Raw genomic sequence first — 21,979 nt, forward strand, 5'->3', positions numbered from 1 at the left:
CCTTTTACATTGCCCTGCCTGGTCTGTCTGTCTCACCAATTCACCATTTGTTTCTCCTCATTCAGAACCTTGTTGAAATTAATGGTGGACTGTGTTCACTTTATTCTAGATTCGGAGCTCCATATTCGTTCTTTCTACTTGACTAGTTGCAATTCTTCTTAGAGGCAGACAGTTGGGCCATATGACTTCTCAAGGATCCTAAAATAATTTGTACAGTATGACCAGTACTTTATGGCAACAGAAGGAAACAGATGCTGTCAGAGAAGCAGCTTTGAAAGCCAAGCTCCTAATTGACCTTTCTTCTTTTTATTAAAGTCATTGCTGCTTCCTTTTTTTTTTTTTTTTTTTTCCTGAAGCTGGAAACAGGGAGAGACAGTCAGACAGACTCCCGCATTTGCCCGACCGGGATCCACCTGGCACGCCCACCATGGGGCGATGCTCTGCCCACCAGGGGGTGATGCTCTGCCCATCCTGGGCGTCGCCATGTTGCTACCAGAGCCACTCTAGCGCCTGAGGCAGAGGCCACAGAGCCATCCCCAGCGCCCGGGCCATCTTTGCTCCAATGGAGCCTTGGCTGCGGGAGGGGAAGAGAGAGACAGAGATGAAGGCGCGACGGAGGGGTGGAGAAGCAAATGGGCGCTTCTCCTGTGTGCCCTGGCCGGGAATCGAACCCGGGTCCTCCGCACGCTAGGCTGACGCTCTACCGCTGAGCCAACCGGCCAGGGCTCATTGCTGCTTCTTAAAGCTAACATTGATAAATCATTTAATAGACTAGTTATAGCAAGAAGTAAATTAATATTGGTTTCTATTCCTGGTTCCACTAGTTCAATTGCTTTAGATATTTAATATATTTCTGTTGCTCCATTTGAGAAATGGGAAAGTCTGTTTATTGGATCTCGATACAGTGGATCTTTATCACCATACTTTACCTACTTTTACTTTTCTTATTGAAGTATAGCCACCTACTTAACTTTTTAATGTAGACAATTTTCAGAGAGATTTCAACAGCATCGGAGTCATTTGGAGCTTGTCATTTTCATACTGTCATTGTGATGCTGACCTCTCTGACAGAGCTCTAAAAAGTCATACAAAATATCCTGTCCCAAAGCTAAAAAAGATTTTGTATCCCTGGAATTACTAGAAGGCATTCTCAAAGCACCTAAATTCCAGAAACTGTTAGTGCCATGTATTGTGTCTAACTGAAAAGTCCATAATCTGAGAAAGATAAGCTTCTGATGGCTTTATTTTCTTCTTCTGACTCACAGGGTGCCCTAGTGGGGGTATGTGAGGAATGAATTTTCTCAGGAAACTTAAGATCAGCCTTCAAGCCCTGGCCGGTTGGCTCAGTGGTAGAGTGTTGGCCTGGCGTGCAGAAGTCCTGGGTTCGATTCCCGGCCAGGGCACACAGGAGAAGCACCCATCTGCTTCTCCACCCCTCCCCCTCTCCTTCCTCTCTGTCTCTCTCTTCCCCTCCCGCAGCCGAGGCTCCATTGGAGCAAAGGTGGCCCGGGCACTGGGGATGGCTCCTCGGCCTCTGCCCCAGGTGCTAGAGTGGCTCTGATCACAACAGAGCGACGCCCCGGAAGGGCAGAGCATCGCCCCCTGGTGGGCAGAGCGTCGCCCCCTGGTGGGCGTGCCGGGTGGATCCCGGTCGGGCGCATGCGGGAGTCTGTCTGACTGTCTCTCCCCGTTTCCGGCTTCAGAAAAATACAGAAAAAAAATTAAAAATAAAAAAAACTTAAAAAAAAAAAAAAAAAAAAAAAAAAGATCAGCCTTCAAGAAGTCTGCCTTTTGCCTGACCTGGCGGTGGTGCAGTGGATAGAGAGTCGGACTGGGACGTGGAGGACCCAAGTTCGAAACTCTGAGGTCGCCAGCTTGAGCACAGGCTCATCCGGCTTGAGTATGGGCTCACCAGCTTGAGCATGTGGTTGCTGGCTTGAGCATGGGATCATAGACATGACCCCATGGTTGCTGGCTTGAGCCCAAAGGTTGCTGGCTTGAGCAAGGGTCACTTGCTCGTCTGTAGCCACCTGCTCAAGGCACATATAAGAAAGCAGTCAATGAACAAGCAATCAGTTAGCAACTAAGATGCCACAACGAATAATTGATGCTTCTCGTCTCCCTCCCTTCTGGTCTGTCTGTCCCTCCCTATCTGTCTCTCTCTCTGACTATCTCTCTGTCTCTGTCAAGAAAAAAAATATTCTGCCTTTTCATGTAGTGCTCTCTTATTTCAGGTGGCCTGGATTGGTCTTAGGACTTTTCCTGGAACTGTTTCAGTCATGAGTTATCTATCGGTTGGAAAGAGTTGCTTAGCCCAGAGTACTGGGGCAGGAGAGACGATGATTGCCTTTGTTTAACTAATTCACTGGTGGAACAAGGGGGAGAACTAGTGAGGGAATTGTAATAGACTTTCTGTGTAGTTTCTACACTAGGCGCTGCTTTCTTTCAAGGTATCTCATCCTTTTAAATGAGTAGCTGGTTTAAAAGTTATGACAGGTGACAAGAAATTGAATTTAGTTTAGTTCTTAGCTAAGAGAATAGGGCCTGGAAAGTTCAAGGTGTCTTTAAGAGTTGGAGCTGTATTTTTATCATGACTGTAAATGTCATGATAAAATGTAAATGTAGGTGTTTCTATGTTGCTCTAAGAATCCTTAGGTGGAATAACATAAGTTGGTTAGGTTAAAGATTATGAAGTAAACCATTGTGTTAATAAGTAGCACTGAAAAAGCAATCCCATAGAATTCATTTTCAGTAATTTACCTTTCTTTTTGTTTGCATTTTATAATAGATTTTACATTTTTCCCCCTCACTTTTTTGAGGTATGATTGACAAATTAAAATTGTATGCTCTTACACTGTGTCCCTATTTCTTTAAGGATGAGACAGATAAGCCCTGGCCTTTTCTTAGTCTTCCCAATAAAATCACGTGGTGCTATTTGTGTTTGAGCGAGATTAAGGCAATAAGTTAATTCCAGTTCTTCACTTCCTAGTCTTCTTTTCTATGGTATTTACCATTTCAAATTTTTATAGATCAAGATAGGGTACGGATTTCTGTCTCATCCTGTAGTTCAACCTTTTTATACCTACCGCCCACTTTTGTATCTCTGTTAGTAGTAAAATTTTCTAACTGCCCGCCGGTGCCACAGTAATGGTGATTTATAAAGTAGGGAAGTAACTTTACTTTATAAAATTTATAAAGCAGAGTTACAGCAAGTTAAAGCATATAATATTACTTATTAAATACTTTATGTTGGATTTTTGCTAAGTTTGGCAGAATAAATCTTTATAGAATAACTTACTATAGTTAAATCTATCTTTTTTATTTATACTTTGGTTGCTCTACTACCGCCCACCATGAAAGCTGGAACTATTGGGCGGTAGCGACCAGGTTGACTACCACTGCTGTAGTTTAAGAACAAAGAAAAATTATACATACAGCTCTTAGGAAAGCTGTATGTATTTACTACATAAAATCATAAAATATGACATGTTAAATGAAAGTAGTACATTGTACTCTGCTTTCTTCTATCCCCATTCTGTCGTCTCAGAGATGATGTGAAAATGATTTCAAATGTTTATTATATTGATTTTAGAGAGAAAGAGACATTGATCTGTTACTGTATGTGCCCTGACCAGGGATCAAACTGGTAACCTCTACACTAGGGCAATCCTCTTATCAACTGAGCTGTCTGACCAGGGCAAAGTTAATATGATTATAAGTCTTTGTTTATATAGTTCACCATACAAAAGTGTACTTTTTAAAAAAATGAGATTGTTCTATGAATGTTATTTACATTTTTTTCCCACTAGAGACAGACAGGAAGGGAGAGGGATGAGAAGCATCAACTTGTAGTTGTGACACTTTAGTTGTTCATTGATTGCTTCTCATATGTACCTTGACCATGCTGCTCCAGCTGATCCAGGACCCCATGCTGAAGCTGATGAGCCTGTGCTCAAGCCAGTGACCTTGAGGTTTTGAACCTGGGACTTCAGCATCCCAGGTTGATGCTCTATCCACTGCACCACCACACACCAGAAGGCACTATTTTTTTTTAAAGGGCTAGATCATTAGGCTTGTAGAATTTTGTGTAGTGTGCATTTGGCTGGTTGTATTTTAGTGTTGTGTCAGTCCTCCATTCCCTTCATAATATTCACGTTTAGTGTGTTTGGCAAGACTACCTGTTAGGTATTTCTGTGTACTTTCTGTTGCATCTTATCAGGAAGCATGCACTGGGTGACTCATCACAGTACATACATGATATGTCAGTCCTTGATTTTTAGAATCTCTCTTCCAGAGCCCTTTTCCTTTTAAAAACTATGACTTATAGTTTCAATATATTAGTTTTGTCACTTGTATTCTTTCATATTCCCTTCATCAATGAAAGATTACTAGATTAAATTCTATTTTATAGATGAACTATAGGCTATGGAAAATGACAGTTTAGCTAAGACCATAACTTTTCAGTTACATGGCCCAAAAGATGGCAAATTTTTCTTAAGAGTCACAGATAACTTTTACAGATAAATTTTCTTGATGAGTCACAGATAACTTTGAATCTACAATGAAATCTATGGTCTCCCTCCCTGGAATATATGCTTATATGTAGTATAATGATATTTGGCAATTTCATTTCAAGAGGTTTAAAGTTACCTAATGGTCTTCATTCATCCATGAACTCCAGATAAGAATCTCCTACCTTGTCTTATTTCTCCCATTTTTATTTTCCTGGCTATACAAGGTGATTCTTTTTATTCAGATGGACTCACCTGTCAGTTTATGTTTGTAGTGAGTAAAATTTGGTGTCTATCTAAAACTTCTATATATCTCTATCAGATAGCCCAGCCTCTAGTTAGCTTTGTCAAATTAAGTGCCTGATCTAGTTTAAACTAGTTGATGTACCTGTATGTTTCAGAACAACAAAAAAATTTTTTTTAATTTATTGACTTACAAGAGAAAGGAAGAAACACTGATTTATTGTTCCACTTATTCATGCATTCATTGGTAATTCTTTTATGTGCCCTGACTGGCGATCAAACCCGCAACCTTGGTGTATCAGAATGACACTCTAACCAAATAAGCTACCCTGTCAGGGCTTAAAATCTTTTTTTATATTGAAGTTGTATTATTGGGTAGATGATCTGACTTCTCATTTATTATGTTCCTCTTTGCAGCAATCTGCAGAACGTTGTGTGAGTACATTGCTTGATCTCATCCAGACCAAAGTAAATTATGTGGTCCAAGAGGCAATTGTTGTCATCAGGGACATCTTTCGCAAGTACCCCAATAAGTATGTCCAAATACTTCTTCTACCCCTCTTCCTCAAATCATTTAGGAAATGTTTAAGGCATTTTGAAATTGGCTAGATAAGAATTTTTTGTAATGTAACTGGTCATAATAGGGTACTTTATTAAAAATCAGAAATATGTAAGGTGACTAGCACAGGGATTAAAACCTGATTCTTCATCCTGCTTTATTACTTTTAGAGGAATTTAGAGGAATTGAAGCTCTGTCTGACTATGCACTGTTGATTGTCATCTATTGAAGTTAACTCTGTACATAGATTCTTTGGTGGCAAAGAATTATTAAATAGGATGCCCATATATTCCAGGTTTCCCAGGTCTAATCCTGGTTTATGCCTGTTACCAGGATAATTAACGATTGTGCCCCTTTTCACTCTCAGAAATATCTTAGTTTGGATGTTAAATTTGTCTGACCACCTTATTATAAAATGCAGAAAGATGACAGCTGTGCTATTCACTTTGCATATTACCTAGTACTTTGTAGAAAATTAGAGAACATGTAACCATAAATTACTGGGATGTCAGGCCTTTTCTGAAGTATGGTAGCTCATCACAAGTCTATATGTAGCTAGAAAATATGCATTTTTACTCCACAGGTTTCCACATTGAGGCCTCTTAGTGTATTATTTATTTGTCTATGTCTAAAATATAATGTCATTTTGATGTTTAAAACTACATTAGCCAAGAAGATGTATTCAATACAGTAAAAGTGAGAGAGCTATAGACCTGTAAAATTAGAGTTAAATATTTGAATTACTCATTTCTTTGGAGAAACAGATCATTATTAGTGCAGGGGCCTTGGGAGAAAAGAATGTAAAGATCTCCCTAAAAAGAGATGTGGCTTAAGGGACAAAATTACTTTTCCTAGTCTGGATGCTATTGTCTAACTTCTTTTTCCTACTGATGAAGTGGGATTTGTCCCTGTACTATGAAGGCAGAATGGAATAATAGGAAAATTCTCTGATCATGAACAAGAAAAATTGTTAGAAATATAAGGTAGTGTTATAATCTTATACCACAGGTTAATTTTTCCTTGTAAAAAAAATATTGGATGAGCTTTATGAACAGTGAAGGTCTGGTTTTTAAACATAATTGAAGGGGAAATGAAAGACATTTATAATTTTTGGCTTAAAGCTTGTACATTTTCTTGATTAAAAAGCCTCTCTATTTTGGTGGTTAGGTTGAAGGTCCCTTGTCCTTTAACTTTTCTTATTAAATACAGTTTTCAGTTTGCCCCCATTAACTGTAGTCCATTTTGTTGTGTCAGGTATGAAAGTATCATTGCCACTCTGTGTGAGAACTTAGACTCGCTGGATGAGCCAGACGCTCGAGCAGCTATGATTTGGATTGTGGGAGAATATGCTGAACGAATTGATAATGCAGATGAGTTACTAGAGAGTTTCCTGGAGGGTTTTCATGATGAGAGCACCCAAGTAAGTTTTCATCTACATCTTATGTCATAGATCATTTTGGAAAGATATCAGGGAAAGTAAAGGTTCACTAGTTTCATGTGAGAGAGGTTGTGTGTGTGTGTATTAAGTGAGAGGCAGGGAGGTGGGGAGAAAGAGAGACAAGTCTCCTACATGCTCCCTGACTGGGATCTGCCCCTACAGGGCAATGCTCTGTCCATCTCGGGCTGCTGCTCTGATGCTCGGCAACTGGGCTATTTCAGCACCTGAGGTGAAGCCATGAAACCATCCTCATCACTGGGACCAAACTGCTCAAACATTTGAGCCATAGCTGCAGAAGAGGAGTGGAGAGGGGAGAGAGAGAGAGAGAGAAGCGAGAGGGGGAGGGGTGGAGAAGCAGATGGGTGCCTCTCTTGTGTGCCCTGACCAGGAATCGAACCTAGGACTTCACACACTGAGCCAATGCTCTACGGCTGAGCCAATGCTCTACCGCTGAGCTAACTGGCCAGGGCCAAGAGAGGTTTATATTTATATATAATACTGATTTTTCTCCCAAAAGGCACGAACTATTTTAATTGTGCTAATTGCTGGTGGAACAAACCTACCTAAACTTAGATCAGTGGTTCTCAAACTTTTATGAGTCTCAGAAATACCTGGAAAGCTTGTAAAAGCACAGGTTGATGGGCCCTCCACCCCTAGAGTTTTTGACTCATAGGCCTAAGATGGGCCTAAGCATTTTAATTTCTTACTAGGTTCCCAGAGATGCAGCTGCTTCTGCTCTAGAACCACATTTTGACAACGACTGGCTTAGAGCAGTAGTCATCACTTTTTCATTTTCTGTTATTCAAAGATGATTACCCATTCCTGTTAGTAATAGTTAATGGCTTATTAAAGCAGATGTTTTCACCTGGAACTGGGAGAGGGCTGGCATGTGCAGATTGAAAAGATTCTCTCTGGATGATTAAATTCCTTCCCATCTTCATCTCTACCAAAATTGAGATACCAGACCACAGGCCCAGAGAAGCAGATAAATTATTAAATTCTTTTCCTCTGGAATTTGTACTTACTGCAAATTAAAGTTCATGTATATAATCCACAATAGTAATTTTAGGAGAACACATATAAGCCAGTAGCTTTGTGGTTCAGCACCCCATTCTTAATTGGCTATGATCTGGCATTGGGAAAATTGGATAATTTTACTGTCTCTGCTCTTGCCCCAGTATGACAGATGATTCCCTAGTTCCTCTAGAATTGTAGCCTTTGGTGGGAGTAAATAATAAAGGACTTGGTCAGGTATCAGTTTTATGGTCATCACAGTGTTGGCAAGTACTTTAAGAAATATAGGTAATTGTCTGGGCCAGAAACAAGTAAACCTTTTTTGATACCAAAAATGCAATTTGAGAATAGGTTAATGAGTTTTCAGTTGATGGATACCTTTGACTGCTCTTGGTGGTATTGGCTCAGTTTTAACTTTCCATCAAAATCAGAAAGACCCCATAGTAACTTATAGTTAAAGAAATGCTGTTTTGGAAAAGATGGTATGAATAATGCAAATGCCTTTCACTTTACCTGTGAAATCATGTCTGCTTAGGTGCAGCTCACTCTGCTTACTGCCATAGTGAAGCTGTTTCTCAAGAAACCATCAGAAACACAGGAGCTGGTACAGCAGGTCTTGAGTTTGGCAACACAGGTAAGAAATCTGGGGAAAGGGTAGGGTTGATTTTAAATTGTAGGAGATTATGAAACTCCCCAAGAAGGTTCATTTGGGATGTTTCAATTGGAAGGGTTCACTAGTGTTTAGATCCTCCTGTTAAAATATAAAAACAGTCCTTATATGTATTCCACTAAATTAGTTGGTTATATGGCTTTTATTTTGTGTGTATGTGTGTATTTATGGATTATTTTTTATTTTATTTTTTTAATTTTTTTCATTGACTTGAAAGAGAGAGAAACATCCACTTATTGTTCCACGCCGTTGTTCCATTTAGTTGTGCACTCATTGGTTGCTTCTCACATGTACTCTGACTGGGGATTGAGCCCACAACATCGGCATGCTGGGACAATGCTCTATCCAGTGAGCTACTGGGCCAGGGCAGGTGGTGTGGCTTTTAAATGAATTGACTGGCTCCAGTTTTTATAATTCATGAAAATTGAATTTAGACTCTTTAATATTAATAAAGGACATAACCTATAGGGGTGGACAAAAGTAGGTTTATTAATAAATAATACAGGAGTAAACTCTTTCATGTAGTCACAACTATAAACCTACCTTGCCCACGCCTGTAAATATGCATTTCTATTGGAATAATGCAGGCTATGAATGTGGTAAAGATTAACTTGAGGAAAATGAAGGATAAAAATCACATGATCATATCAATAGATGCAGTAAAGCATTTGATAAAATCCAGCACCCATTTATGCTCAAAACTGAGCAAAGTCGGAATACAGGAAATATACCTCAACATGATAAAGGCCATCTATGACAAACCAATAGCCAACATCATACTCAGTGGGCAAAAATTTAAAGCAGTCACCTTAAGATCAGGAATAAGACAAGGTTGCCCCCTTTCACCACTCTTATTCAACATAGTTCTAGAAGTGCTAGCCACAGCAGTCAGACAAGAAGAAGAAATGCATCCAAATTAGAAAAGAAGTAAAACCGTCATTATTTGCTGATGACATGATACTGTACATAGAAAACCCTAAAGTCGCAGACAAAAAACGACTTGACCTGATAAATGAATTTGGCAACGTGGCAGGATATAAAATCAATATTTGGAAATCAGTGGCATTTTTATACACCAACAATAAACTGCCAGAAAGAGAAATTAAAAAAACTATTCTCTTCACTACTGTAACAAAAAAAGTAAGTATCTAGGAATAAATTTAACCAAGGAGGTAAACAACTTGTACTCAGAAAATTTTAAGACATTGAAAAAAAATAATCGAGGAAGATACAAACAAGTGGAAGCATATACCGTGCTCATGTATAGGAAGAATAAACATCATTAAAATGTTTATACTACCCAAAGGAATCTATAGATTCAATGCAATTCCTATAAAAATACCAATGGCACACTTCACAGATCTAGAACAAATATTCCAAAAATTTATCTGGAACCTAAAAAAGAACCCAAATAGCCTTGGCTGGTTTGCTCAGTGGTAGAGCATCGGCCTGGCGTGCGGAAGTCCCAGGTTCGATTTCCAGCCAGGGCACACAGGAGAAGCGCCCATCTGCTTCTCCATCCCTCCCCCTCTCCTTCCTCTCTGTCTCTCTCTTCCCCTCCAGCAGCCAAGGCTCCATTGGAGCAAAGATGGCCCAGGCGCTGGGGATGGCTCCATGGCCTCTGTCTCAGGCGCTAGACTGGCTCTGGTCGCGACAGAGCGACGCCCCAGATGGGCAGAGCATCGCCCCCTGGTGGGCGTGCCAGGTGGATCCCAGTCGGTGCATCCCAGTCTGTCTGACTGCCTCCCCGTTTCCAGCTTCAGAAGAATACAAAAAGAAAAAATTTAAAAAAAAAAAAGAACCCAAATAGCCTCAGCAGTCTTGAAAATGAAGAACAAAGTGGGAGGTATCATACTTGCTGATATCAAGTTATACTACAAAGCCATTATAATCAAAACAGCTTGGTACTGGCATAAGAACAGGCATACAGAACAGAGAACCCAAAAATAAATCCATGCCTTTACAGTCAGTTGATATTTGACAAAAGAGACAAGAGTATAGGATGGAGTAAAGACAGTCTCTTTAATGAATGGCATTGGGAATATTGGACAGGTACATGCAAGAAAATGAAACTAAACCACCAGCTTATCACCATTCACAAAAACAAACTCAAAATGGATAATAGACCTAAATGTAAGTTGCGAAACCATAAAAGTTTTGGAAGAAAACAGGCAGTAAACTCTCCAATATCTCTCGTAGCAATATTTTTGCTGACATACACCTCTGCGGGCAAGTGAAATAAAGGACAGAATAAACAAATGGGACTATATCAAACTAAAAACCTTTTGCACAGCAAAGATACCATTAACAAAATCAAAAGACAACCCACACAATGGGAGAACATACTCACCAATATGTATGATAAAGGATTAATAACCAAAATGTATAAGAGCTTCTAAAACTCAACACCAGGAAGATAAACAAATTCAATTAAAAAATGGGGAAAAGAAATGAATCGACACTTCTCCAAAGAGGACATACAGATGGCCAATAGGCATATGAAAAAATGTTCAACCTCACTAATCATCAGAGAAATGCAAATTAAATTCACAATGAGATGCCACCTCACACCTGTCACAATGGCTCTCATTAACAAATCAACAAACAACAAATGCTGGCAAGGGTATGGAGAAAAGGGAACCCTCCTGCACTGTTGATGGGAATGCAGACTTTTGCTGCCACTGTGGAAAACAGTATGGTGTTTCTTCAAAAAATTAAAAATGAAACTGCCTTTTGATCTAGCTATTCCACTTTTAGGAATATATCCTAAGAATCCCAAAATACTAATTCAAAAGAAGATATGCACCTCCCATGTGTTTTGCAGCATTATTTACAAAGCCAAGATCTGGAAACAGCCAAGTATCTGACAGTGGACCAGCGGATAAAAAAAGCATTGGTATATATACACAATCAAATACTATGTGGCTGTGAAAAAGAAGGAAATCTTACCATTTGCGATGGCATGAATGAACCTGGATATTAATGTGCTAAGTGAAATAAGCCAGGTAGAGATAAATACCATGTGATCTCACATGTGGAATCTAATGAACACAGTGAACTGAGGAATGGGATAGAGGCAGAGGTGTGGTCACAGCAAACAGAGAGACAACTGTCAGAGGGAAGAGGGATGAGGGGATGGGATCAGAGAAGGTGAAGGGATTAGCCAAATTATGTATATATAACAGATACAAATAACAGAATACCAAGTCCTAGGGGGGAGGGGGGAGGGGGCAAAGTGGGTGTAATGGCACATTGGTGGGAGTCAAGGGTGTTATTGAGTAGGATACTTGAATTCATGTTAACACAATAAATTTAAATTTTTTTCTTTTTAAAGATAGATGATTGTTTTTTAGTTTCTATTTTTATTTATTTATTCATTTTAGAGAGGAGAGGGAGTGACAGAGAGAGAGAGAGAGAGAGAGAGACAGAGGAGAGACAGAGAGAAGGGGGGAAGGAACTGGAAGCATCAACTCCCATATGTGCCTTGACCAGGCAAACCCAGGGTTTTGAACTGGCGACCTCAGCATTTCCAGGTCAACGCTTTATCCACTGCGCCACCACAGGTCAGGCCTAAAAATTTAATAATGAAAACCTGTCAAATTATGGTTTAAAAAAAATGAACTTGAGATAAAATTTACCATGTTTATACTCTATTAACTTGCTGTATCTCCATGAGTTTTTGTTTGTTTGTTTTTGTGTGTATGTCTTTACAGAGATTCATTGAGTGCAAATTAAGCAATATGTGACTAAGAGAAACTATTTAAAACCATGTAGTGAAAACATCAGGATCATTGCTATTATTGAGCTGAACGATATGTGCCTTAAGTCAGTGGTCCCCAACCCCCGGGCCGCGGACCGGTACCAGTCCGTGGGCCATTTGGTACCATTCCGCAGAGAAAGAATAAACAACTTACATTATTTCCGTTTTATTTATATTTAAGTTTGAACGATATTTTATTTTTAAAAAATGACCAGATTCCCTCTGTTACATCCGTCTAAGACACTCTTGACACCTGTCTTGGTCACGTGATACATTTATCCGTCCCACCCTGAAGGCCAGTCCGTGAAAATATTTTCTGACATTAAACTAAACTGGTTTGTGGCCCAAAAATGGTTGGGGACCACAGCCTTAAGTGACTAAATCATAAACCATTCATCTATTTACTTATAAACTATTTACTTATAAACTAAAACCCTCAAACTGGCCTAGTTTAAAGAAAATATTTTTGTATGTTTGTTTTAAATACAGAAATTGAAACGGACTTAATGTTGCTTTTAATAACACGATACCACTGAAACAACTTGTGCATAAATATATGCCACCATATAGACTTTCAGAGGCATATACCAGGGTATTTATTCCTACTTTATAATGATTACAAATGGATGGATGATAGATAGATCGATAGGCAACAATCTAAATGTCATCAGTAGGACACTAGTAAATAATGATGAGTGCTACACATACAATGGAAAACTATGGCTCTGTGTGCCAATATGGAAAGCCACATGCAGAGAGCAGTGTTTATAACATGAAACTGGTTTCGTATAAAATACATATGTGTGGGGAGAGCTGTCTGGAAAGATAAATAACACAATGTAGCTGTTTTGGGTGGGGAAGGGCTGGATGATTGGGGGAGACATTTTTATATTCTAAATTGTGATGTGCATGTAAAAATTATTTTAAAACTACCACAGGAAAACAAGACCGCTAAGATCAAGCATCACCCCTTTTGGAAGTACTTAGTTTAACAGTTTTTTTATTATTTAAATCAGGGGTCCCAAAACTACGGCCCCACAGCATGTGGCCCCCTGAGGCCATTTATCCGGCCCCGCCACACTTCCAGAAGGGGCACCTCTTTCATTGGTGGTCAGTGAAAGGAGCATAGTTCCCATTGAAATACTGGTCAGTTTGTTGATTTAAATTTACTTGTCCTTTATTAAATATTGTGTTTGTTCCTGTTTTGTTTTTTTACTTTAAAATAAGATATGTACAGTGTGCATAAGGATTTGTTCTTTTTTTTTTTTTTTTATAGTCCGGCCCTCCAACGGTCTGAGGGACAGTGAACTGGCCTCCTGTGTATAAAGTTTGGGGACCCCTGATTTAAATGATAGTAATATCTCTGCCTGGCCGATTGGCTCAGGTAGAACATTAGCCAGCATGTGGATGATCCGGGTTTGATTCCTGGTCAGGGCACACAGGAGAAGCACTCATCTTTTTCTCTACCCTTCCCCCTCTCCTTTCTCTCTATCTCTCTCTTGTCCTCCTGCAGCCAAGGCTCCATTGGAGCAAAGTTGGCCTGGGCACTGAGGACGGTTCCATTGTCTCTGCCTCAGGAGCTAAAATGGCTCTGGTTGCAACAGAGCAATGCCCTAGAAGCGCAGAGCATTGCCCCCTAGTGGGCATGCCGAGTGGATCCCAGTTGGGCTCATGTGGGAGTCTGTCTCTCTGCCTCCCTGCTTCTTACTTCAGAAAAATACACACACACACACAAAAAATAGTAATATCTCATACTATATTGCAATAATTAATACTCTATGAGCACATTAAAATCAGGCACTTTGGTTGTTATCTCTTTATTTCTAGGGCCTAGCCAGTGTCTCTGTAGGAGATATCTAATAAATATTTGAATGAAGAAAGAAGTATGATTGAAATATATATATGATGTATTTCATGAATAATCCTATTATTTATAGCAGTTAAAAAACATTTTTTACATTCCAGTGCCATCTTATCAGTTAATTTTTACTAAATTAAACTTTATTTTCCCAAGTTCCCTTTGCATTTGAATTTTTTTTTTTTTTTTTTTTTTTGCATTTGAATTTTAAGACTAACACATCTCTGGGCTGGTGAACACCCAATTTAATATACAGATAATGTATTAAAATTATATAACTGAAAGCTATATAATTTTATTAACCAGTGTCACCCCAATAAATTCAATTTTTAAAAAATGACAACAGCCAACACACCCAAAAAAAGACTAATCCCCTGGTCGGCAAACTGCAGCTCGTGAGCCACATGTGGCTCCTTCACAAAATACCACGTGTGGGTGCTACTTTGATAAGGAATGTACCTACCTATATAGTTTAGGTTTAAAAAATTTGGCTCTCAAAAGAAATTTCAATCGTTGTACTTTTGATATTTGGCTCTGTTGACTGATAAGTTTGCCAACCACTGGACTAACCCATCTCAATTTATGTTTAAGTTTTTGAAACATTAAAAATTACAAAATTATGACAGTATTAAAACTATATTGAGCCTGACCAGGCGGTGGCGTAGTGGATAGAGCAGGGGTCCCCAAACTACGGCCCTCGGGCCGCATGTGGCCCCCTGAGGCCATTTATCCGGCCCCTGCTGCACTTCCAGAAGGGCCACCTCTTTCAGAGGTGGTCAGCATCCGCATCCTGTGCTCCTGGAGTACTGTATGTGGCAGCGCCGCAAAGCGCGACGTCACGTACAGTACTACTTCTCGTAACATGGGACGCATGTGTCACAGCTCTGGAAGCGCGTCATATCACTTGTTACAGCTAGCAATGACAAATATGGGACTGGACATTGACCATCTCATTAGCCAAAAGCAGGCCCATAGTTCCCATTGAGATACTGATCAGTTTGTTGATTTAAATTTACTTGTTCTTTATTTTAAATATTGTGTTTGTTCCCGTTTTGTTTTTTACTTTAAAATAAGATATGTGCAGTGTGCATAGGGATTTGTTCATAGTTGTGTTTTTTTTTATAGTCCGGCCCTCCAACGGTCTGAGAGACAGTGAACTGGCCCCCTGTGTAAAAAGTTTGGGGACCCCTGGGATAGAGCATCAGACTGGGATGTGGAGGACCCAGGTTCGAGACCCTGAGGTTGCCAGCTTGAGTGTGGGCTCATCTGGTGAGCAAAGCTCACCAGCTTGGACCCAAGGTTGCTGGCTCGAGCTAGGGGTTACTTGGTCTGCTGTAGCCCCATGGTCAAGGCACATAAGAGAAAGCAATCAATGAACAACTAAGGTGTTGCAACGAAAAACTAATGATTGATGCTCTGCATTCCTGTCTGTTCTTGTCTGTCCCTCTCTCTGACTCTCTCTCTGTCTCTGTTAAAAAACAAACAAACAAAAAACTAAATTGAGTCTTAACAGCCAGCTGTGCATAAATCACTATAGCATTGCCTTGATATTAAATCCAGCAGTTTGGTTTTCTCTATTGAGAAAAGTTTCCTTTGCCAGGCGTCCCCAAACTACGGCCCGCGGGCCGCAATGCGGCCCCCTGAGGCCATTTATCCAGCCCCCACTGCACTTCTGGAAGGGGCACCTCTTGCATTGATGGTCAGTGAGAGGACCACTGTATTTGGCAGCCCTCCTATGGTCTGAGGGACAGTGAACTGGCCCCCTGTGTAAAAAGTTTGGAGACCCCTGCAACCTTCTTGCTTTTGTCTTTTCATTAGGATTCTGATAATCCTGACCTTCGAGATAGAGGCTATATTTATTGGCGGCTTCTCTCAACGGACCCTGTCACAGCCAAAGAAGTAGTCTTGTCTGAAAAGCCACTGATCTCTGAGGAGACAGATCTTATTGAGCCAACTCTGCTAGATGAGCTAATCTGCCATATTGGTTCTTTGGCCTCTGTGTACCACAAGCCTCCCAATGCTTTTGTGGAAGGAAGTCACGGAATCCATCGCAAGCATTTGCCAATACATCATGGGAGGTAAGCAGGTGGACTGGATTTGAGTGAGAATTGATTCTTTGCTTTGACAGAGTTGAACTTCCTCACGGTTTTGTTTTTGTTTTTTAGCAAGGGAGAGAGGGACAGACAGACAGGAAAGGAGAGAGATGACAAGCATCAACTCGTAGTTGTGGCACTTTAATTGTTTATTGATTGCTTTCTTATATGTGCCTTAACTGGGGTGGGAAGGCTCCAGCCTAGCCAGTGACCCCTTGCTCAAGCCAGTGACCTTGGGCTTCAAACTGGTGACCATGGGGTCATGTCTATGATCCCATACTCAAGCCGGCGACCCTGTTCAAGCTGGTGATCTTGTAGTTTTGAACCTGGGTGCTCAGAGTTTCAGGTCAATGCTCTGTCACTGTCACCACTGGGTCAGGCTAGCCTTTAATTTCTTACCTTCACAATTCCTTATTGGAATCCTTTTTGGATAACCTTCTTTTGTCCATTTGTGCTTGTTTTGTGTTTTTAAAGGAAACACAAAGCCAAAATGGATTTTCCTTTGAAATAAAGAGGGGTGATATTTTACTGCAAATGGCATGTCTGTAATAGTACTGACATTACCTAGCTCTCTTCTGCAGCATAAGGTTAAGTCAGATGCCTCTGAGATGCAATACAGTAGCACTGTAAAACCATATTGTCTCTTGTAGAGGTTTAAAATGTTTTATTGGCCCTAGCCAGTTGACTCAGTGAATAGAGCATCAGCTTAGCGTTCAGACATCTTGGGTTCAATTTCTGATCAGGGCACACATGAGAAGTGACCATCTGCTTCTCTTCCCTTCACTGTCCCCCTTCTCTCCTTCTGCTCCTCTCACAGCCAGTGGCTCGATTGGTTCGAGTGTTGGCCGCTGGTGCTGAGGATAGCTCAGTTGATTCGAGCATCGGCCCCAGATGGGGGTTGCCAGGTGGATCCTAGTCGGGGTGCGTGTGGGAATCTATCTTCCTCCTCTCGCTTAAAAAAAAAAGTTTTACTTCACTAGGTCTGTTTAAATCATTTGGGGAAGGAATAAATGCTTTTCTGTTGGGTGTTGATTTCTATATTTTCAGTTGCTCTGTGGGGTGAGATGGTAAGTAGTTGTCTAATTTAGAAAAATCTCACCTTTGAAAATATGCTTTGAAAATAGGACAGTTATGTAGTTCAAAATAGGAAACATTTTCATGTTAATTTTCATGTATTTTCCATTTAGAAAGAATGAATAATAATGATTTACCATATTCTTGACTTGTAGAATCTTTGGAATTAATGTGCTTTTCATCTAACTCTTTATCTTTTCATACTCTTCTCCTCTTATAGTGAAGGAAAGTATATGCATTGTTACATATCTTCTATTTAGAGGTACTGATAAATGTGTTCTGTCACATTTTCTAAATGGTACATATCACAAGATGGTAGAATTTCATATGCTGAGAAATACCATTTATGGCAATTTCATATTATTTCTTGACAGGCATATATGCAATTGCTTCCCCTTTTGACTTTTCAATTAATTTTTTGGTTATATTTGTACCACCACCATCCCACCTCCACACCCCCTATTTAGATACTTAACCTCTTGGCTTTCTTGACACTTTTCCTTCTAGTTACCTTTCTTAGATTATTTTTTTCTTTCTAATCTTTGCAGTTCTGTGTTCATTCTCTTCTCTGGTCATTAATCTTGGTTGTTATACAAGGTTTATTCTGAACCTTTTCTGCTTTGCTTCTCCATGTATTCCCCTTAGGGAACTTACCTACTAAACATGTATCAGCTACATTGATACATTACAAAGCTTTTCACTTTACACCATATTTTTATTTGACCCTCCTGCAAACAAAACCCTGTGTTTTGGTGACATTGTTACTTGCCCAAGATCATGCAACTACAGGGGGATCCTCGGGTTATGACATAGTTTCATTCCTATGACAGTGACGTAACTCAAATTTTGGTGTAAGTCAAAACACACCCTAGCCTAAGTCACTTACCTATCCTAACACAGTTGTAAAATCATAATCTAGATTCTAGAACATAAAAATACAATTAAGTCACAGAAAAAGGAAAAGGAAATAAATATACTGTACTGTACACTGTACTGTAGTAACAGAAAAATTGACAAAAAATGTGTATAAAAAAAATTCCTTACCTCTGTTCTTGTGGTTGGCTTTCTCACTGAAAGGGGCCAACTCCCTCATTCATAGGCCGCATTACTGCGTATTCTTCCACCGCACTCAGCCAAACTAGTTTGCCCACGTAGTCCGTTAAGTATGATGTTAACAGCATAAGCGAAACACTCATGTCTCAATTTTTTTTTTAATGGGGGTGAGCATTGTAAGCTCAAAATATCATATGTCAAGACTGTCGTAACCTGAGGACCCCCGGTAGTAATTAGTGAAGCTAACACTTGATCTATCTTCTTATTCTAGGTCCCCGATGTTAATAACATCCCCCTGTGTTACTTTGCTGATTTGTCCTTTATGTATATGAATTTCTTCCCAAGTCTACTTCTCTAACTCTGATTGCCAATCCCTTCTCTTTAGCTGTCTGTTGGATTTCTCTACCTATTATTATTCTTTTTTCTTAAAACCTTAACAGAATTGGCCCTCTTCTGGTAGCTCAGTTGGTCAGAATGTCTCCCAATACACCAAGGTTATGGGGTTTGATCCCCAGTCAGGGTACATACCAGAGTCAAACAATGAATGCATGAATAAGTAGAACAACAAATTGATGTTTTTCTCCCTCCCCCCCTCAAATCAATGAGCCCAAAATATTTTTTTTAAAACAATGTACTGTATTATTTTCCCCATCATTCCTCCAGATTCCTCTGTAATTATAAAGAGGATCAGTAGTCATCAATAGTCTTTTCCTTCTTAGTTTGTGTGAATTTTTTTTTTTTTTTTGAGTGAAGGGGAGATACACTCCCACATGCCTCTCATCTGGGGTCTACCTGGCAACCCCGTCTGGGGCTGATGCTCGAATCAGCTGAGCTATCCTCAGTGCCTGAGACCGACACTCAGATCAACCCAGCCACTGGCTGCTAGAGGGGGAGAGAAAGAGAAGGGGGAGAGGGAGGGGAAGAAAATCAGATGATCGCTTCTCATGTGTGCCCTGACAAGGGCTTGAGCCCGGGGCATCTGCATGCTTGCCAATGCTCTGTCTACTGTGCAAGCTGGTCAGGGCTTTCTTCTTGGTTTTTGTTTATTCTCTGAGTTTGAGTCTTCATCCTTCTCAGTCCTCTACTTTCAGGTATTGTCAAAACCTACTTGGGGTTTTTTAAGAAAACATCTGTTTATTAATGGGCTTTCTACAGTGTTTTTTGCTCCGCCCCCCATTTTTAATATAAATCTTAGAAAACATGCCAGATAGAATGGTGTAACAAGCACTCAGCTTCAACAGTTATCACTGTTTTGTCAGTTACATTTCATTTGTCACCCCTATAAATTTTGGCAGGTGGTGAGGGGAGTTGGAGTAGTTTAAATCCCAGAACTCATATTATTTCACTTAGAAATACTTTAAATGGTATCTATAATAGATAAGGACCTAAAAAAAATAAAATTAGATTTTAGTAATTCCTTAACAACTAATTTCTTAATATTTAATAAGCAGTTTGAACTACTTTCAGATTTTCTCAATTGCTGTTTTCTATTCTATTTTAAACTTATTTAAGATTGGTTTTACTTATTTTTCTTAAATCTTTGGAATTTTCTTTATGGAATTTTTTCCTCCACTTTTTAAATTGATATTTATAATCTTAGTATTAATAGTACATTAATCTTCAGTGAATATAGCTCAGTAAGCTTTTACATATGTATACATTTATATAACCACCACCCTGATCAGATAAATGCTATTTCCAGCACCGTAGATTCCTCATGCCCCTTTGCTGTTAATACCCACCATCCGGAGATAACCACTGACTTCTGTCCCTGTAGATTAGTTTTGCCGATTCTTGCAAATCATAGAAATGGAATCATACAGTAATTATACTCTTTTGCATCTGGCCTCTTTCATGCAACATAATTTCTGTGAGACTAATCTATGCTGTGTTATCAGTTGTGTGTTCCTATTTATTGGTATATAGTATCCCATTGCCTGAATATACTATAATTTATTTAAATCTTTTGTTTATATACTTTCGGATTATTTCCAGTTTGGGGCTTCTTTGGATAAAGCTGCTATGACTATTCTTGTATGGCTTTTGGTAGATTTATGTATTCATTACTCTTGTGTATACACCTAGGAGTGGGATTGCTGGATCATAGATGTATATTTAGCTACAGGAAACACTGCCAATTTTCCCAAGTGACTGTACCAATGTACATTCCTTCCAGCAATGTATATATGAGAGTTCTAGGTGATTCACATCCTACACAGCATTTGGTATGGTCAGTCATTTGAATTTAGTCATTCTGGTAGGTGTGTAGTGGTATGTTGTTGAAGTTTAATTTGCATTTTCCTGATGAGTAAAAATGAAGTACCTCTTCTTGTCTATAGCCTGATAGTGTATCCTCTTTTGTGACATGCCTGATGTTTTCCTTATTTTTTAAAGAATTGTCTTTTTAGGAATTCTTTATATACTGATTGAATGATTTGTAGGAATTTATTGTATAATTTGGATGTAAGTCGTTTGTCAATAAAGCCATTTGTCAATAATGTATTGACAAACATTTTCTCCCAGTTTATGGAGAATATCTTCTCTCACTCTCTTAATGGTATCATTTGAAGAAATGTTCTTAATTTTTTTTTTTTTTTTGTATTTTTCTGAAGCTGGAAACGGGGATAGACAGTCAGACAGACTCCCGCATGCGCCCGACCGGGATCTACCCGGCACTCCCACCAGGGGGCGATGCTCTGCCCCTCCGGGGCGTCGCCCTGTCACGACCAGAGCCACTCTAGCGCCCAGGCCATCTTTGCTCCAATGGAGCCTTGCTGCGGGAGGGGAAGAGAGAGACAGAGAGGAAGGAGAGGGGGAGGGGTGGAGAAGCAGATGGGAGCTTCTCCTGTGTGCCCTGGCCGGGAATTGAACCCAGGACTTCCGCACGCCAGGCCGATGCTCTACCACTGAGCCAACCGGCCAGGGCTGATGTTCTTAATTTTAATTAAGTTGAATCCATTAATTTTTTTTCTTTGATGGTTAGTACTTTTTATTGAAAATTCTGTCTACTCCAGGGTCATCAAGATACTCTCCTAGATTTTCCAGTTCACATTTGTCTGATTAAACCTCTTTTAATTTTTATTTATGTTATGAGGTATCAGAGTGAAGGCTCCTTTTTCCCACACAGCTATCCAGTTGACTTAGCACCATTTATTCAAAAGATCATTTTTTTCTGTCCAGCCTTTTTTATTTCTTTTTCCCAAAGTGAGAAGTGGGGAGACAGACAGACAGACTCCTGGCATGCCCACCAGGGGGTGATGTTCTGCCCATCTGGGGTGTTGCTTGCAACCGGAGCCATTCCAGCGCCTGAGGCAGAGGCCATGGAGCTGTCCTCAGTGCCCGGGCAAACTTTGCTTCAGTGGAGCCTTGGCTGCGGGAGGGGAAGAGAGAGTTCGAGAGAAAGGAGAGGGAGAAGGATGGAGAAGCAGATGGGCGCTTCTCCTGTGTGCCCTGACTGGGAATTGAACCCAGGACTTCCATACCCCAGGCCGATGCTCTACTGCTGAGCCAACCAGCCAGGGCCCTGTCTAGTCCTTTTAATATCTCTTGGAACTTACCACTTCCTTTTTATTTTTACAGTGTAGAGACAGTAGCAGTTTAGATTACTCTTAGCTGATCTTCATGTCCATAATCCCAACTGCAATCCATTATACACACAGCTGCTGGAATAATGTTCCTCTAATGTTGTTTTTAGTTCTTTAACAAG

General features: G+C 40.0%; 1 protein-coding gene across 6 annotated transcripts in view; it reads left to right on the forward strand.

The window, feature by feature from the left end:
- AP2B1 (adaptor related protein complex 2 subunit beta 1) overlaps positions 1–21,979 on the forward strand; it is a 125,484-nt gene that overhangs the window by 42,204 nt on the left and 61,301 nt on the right. For all 6 annotated transcript variants that reach the window (XM_066263362.1, XM_066263366.1, XM_066263364.1 and 3 more), the window contains exons 10-13: positions 5,172–5,287; positions 6,568–6,733; positions 8,301–8,399; positions 15,872–16,131. In XM_066263362.1, the coding sequence (XP_066119459.1) occupies positions 5,172–5,287; positions 6,568–6,733; positions 8,301–8,399; positions 15,872–16,131 (641 nt within the window). The remainder of the gene's footprint in view (positions 1–5,171; positions 5,288–6,567; positions 6,734–8,300; positions 8,400–15,871; positions 16,132–21,979) is intronic.

The sequence above is a fragment of the Saccopteryx bilineata genome, chromosome 2, assembly GCF_036850765.1.
Source record: "Saccopteryx bilineata isolate mSacBil1 chromosome 2, mSacBil1_pri_phased_curated, whole genome shotgun sequence".
Taxonomy (NCBI): Eukaryota; Metazoa; Chordata; class Mammalia; order Chiroptera; family Emballonuridae; genus Saccopteryx; species Saccopteryx bilineata.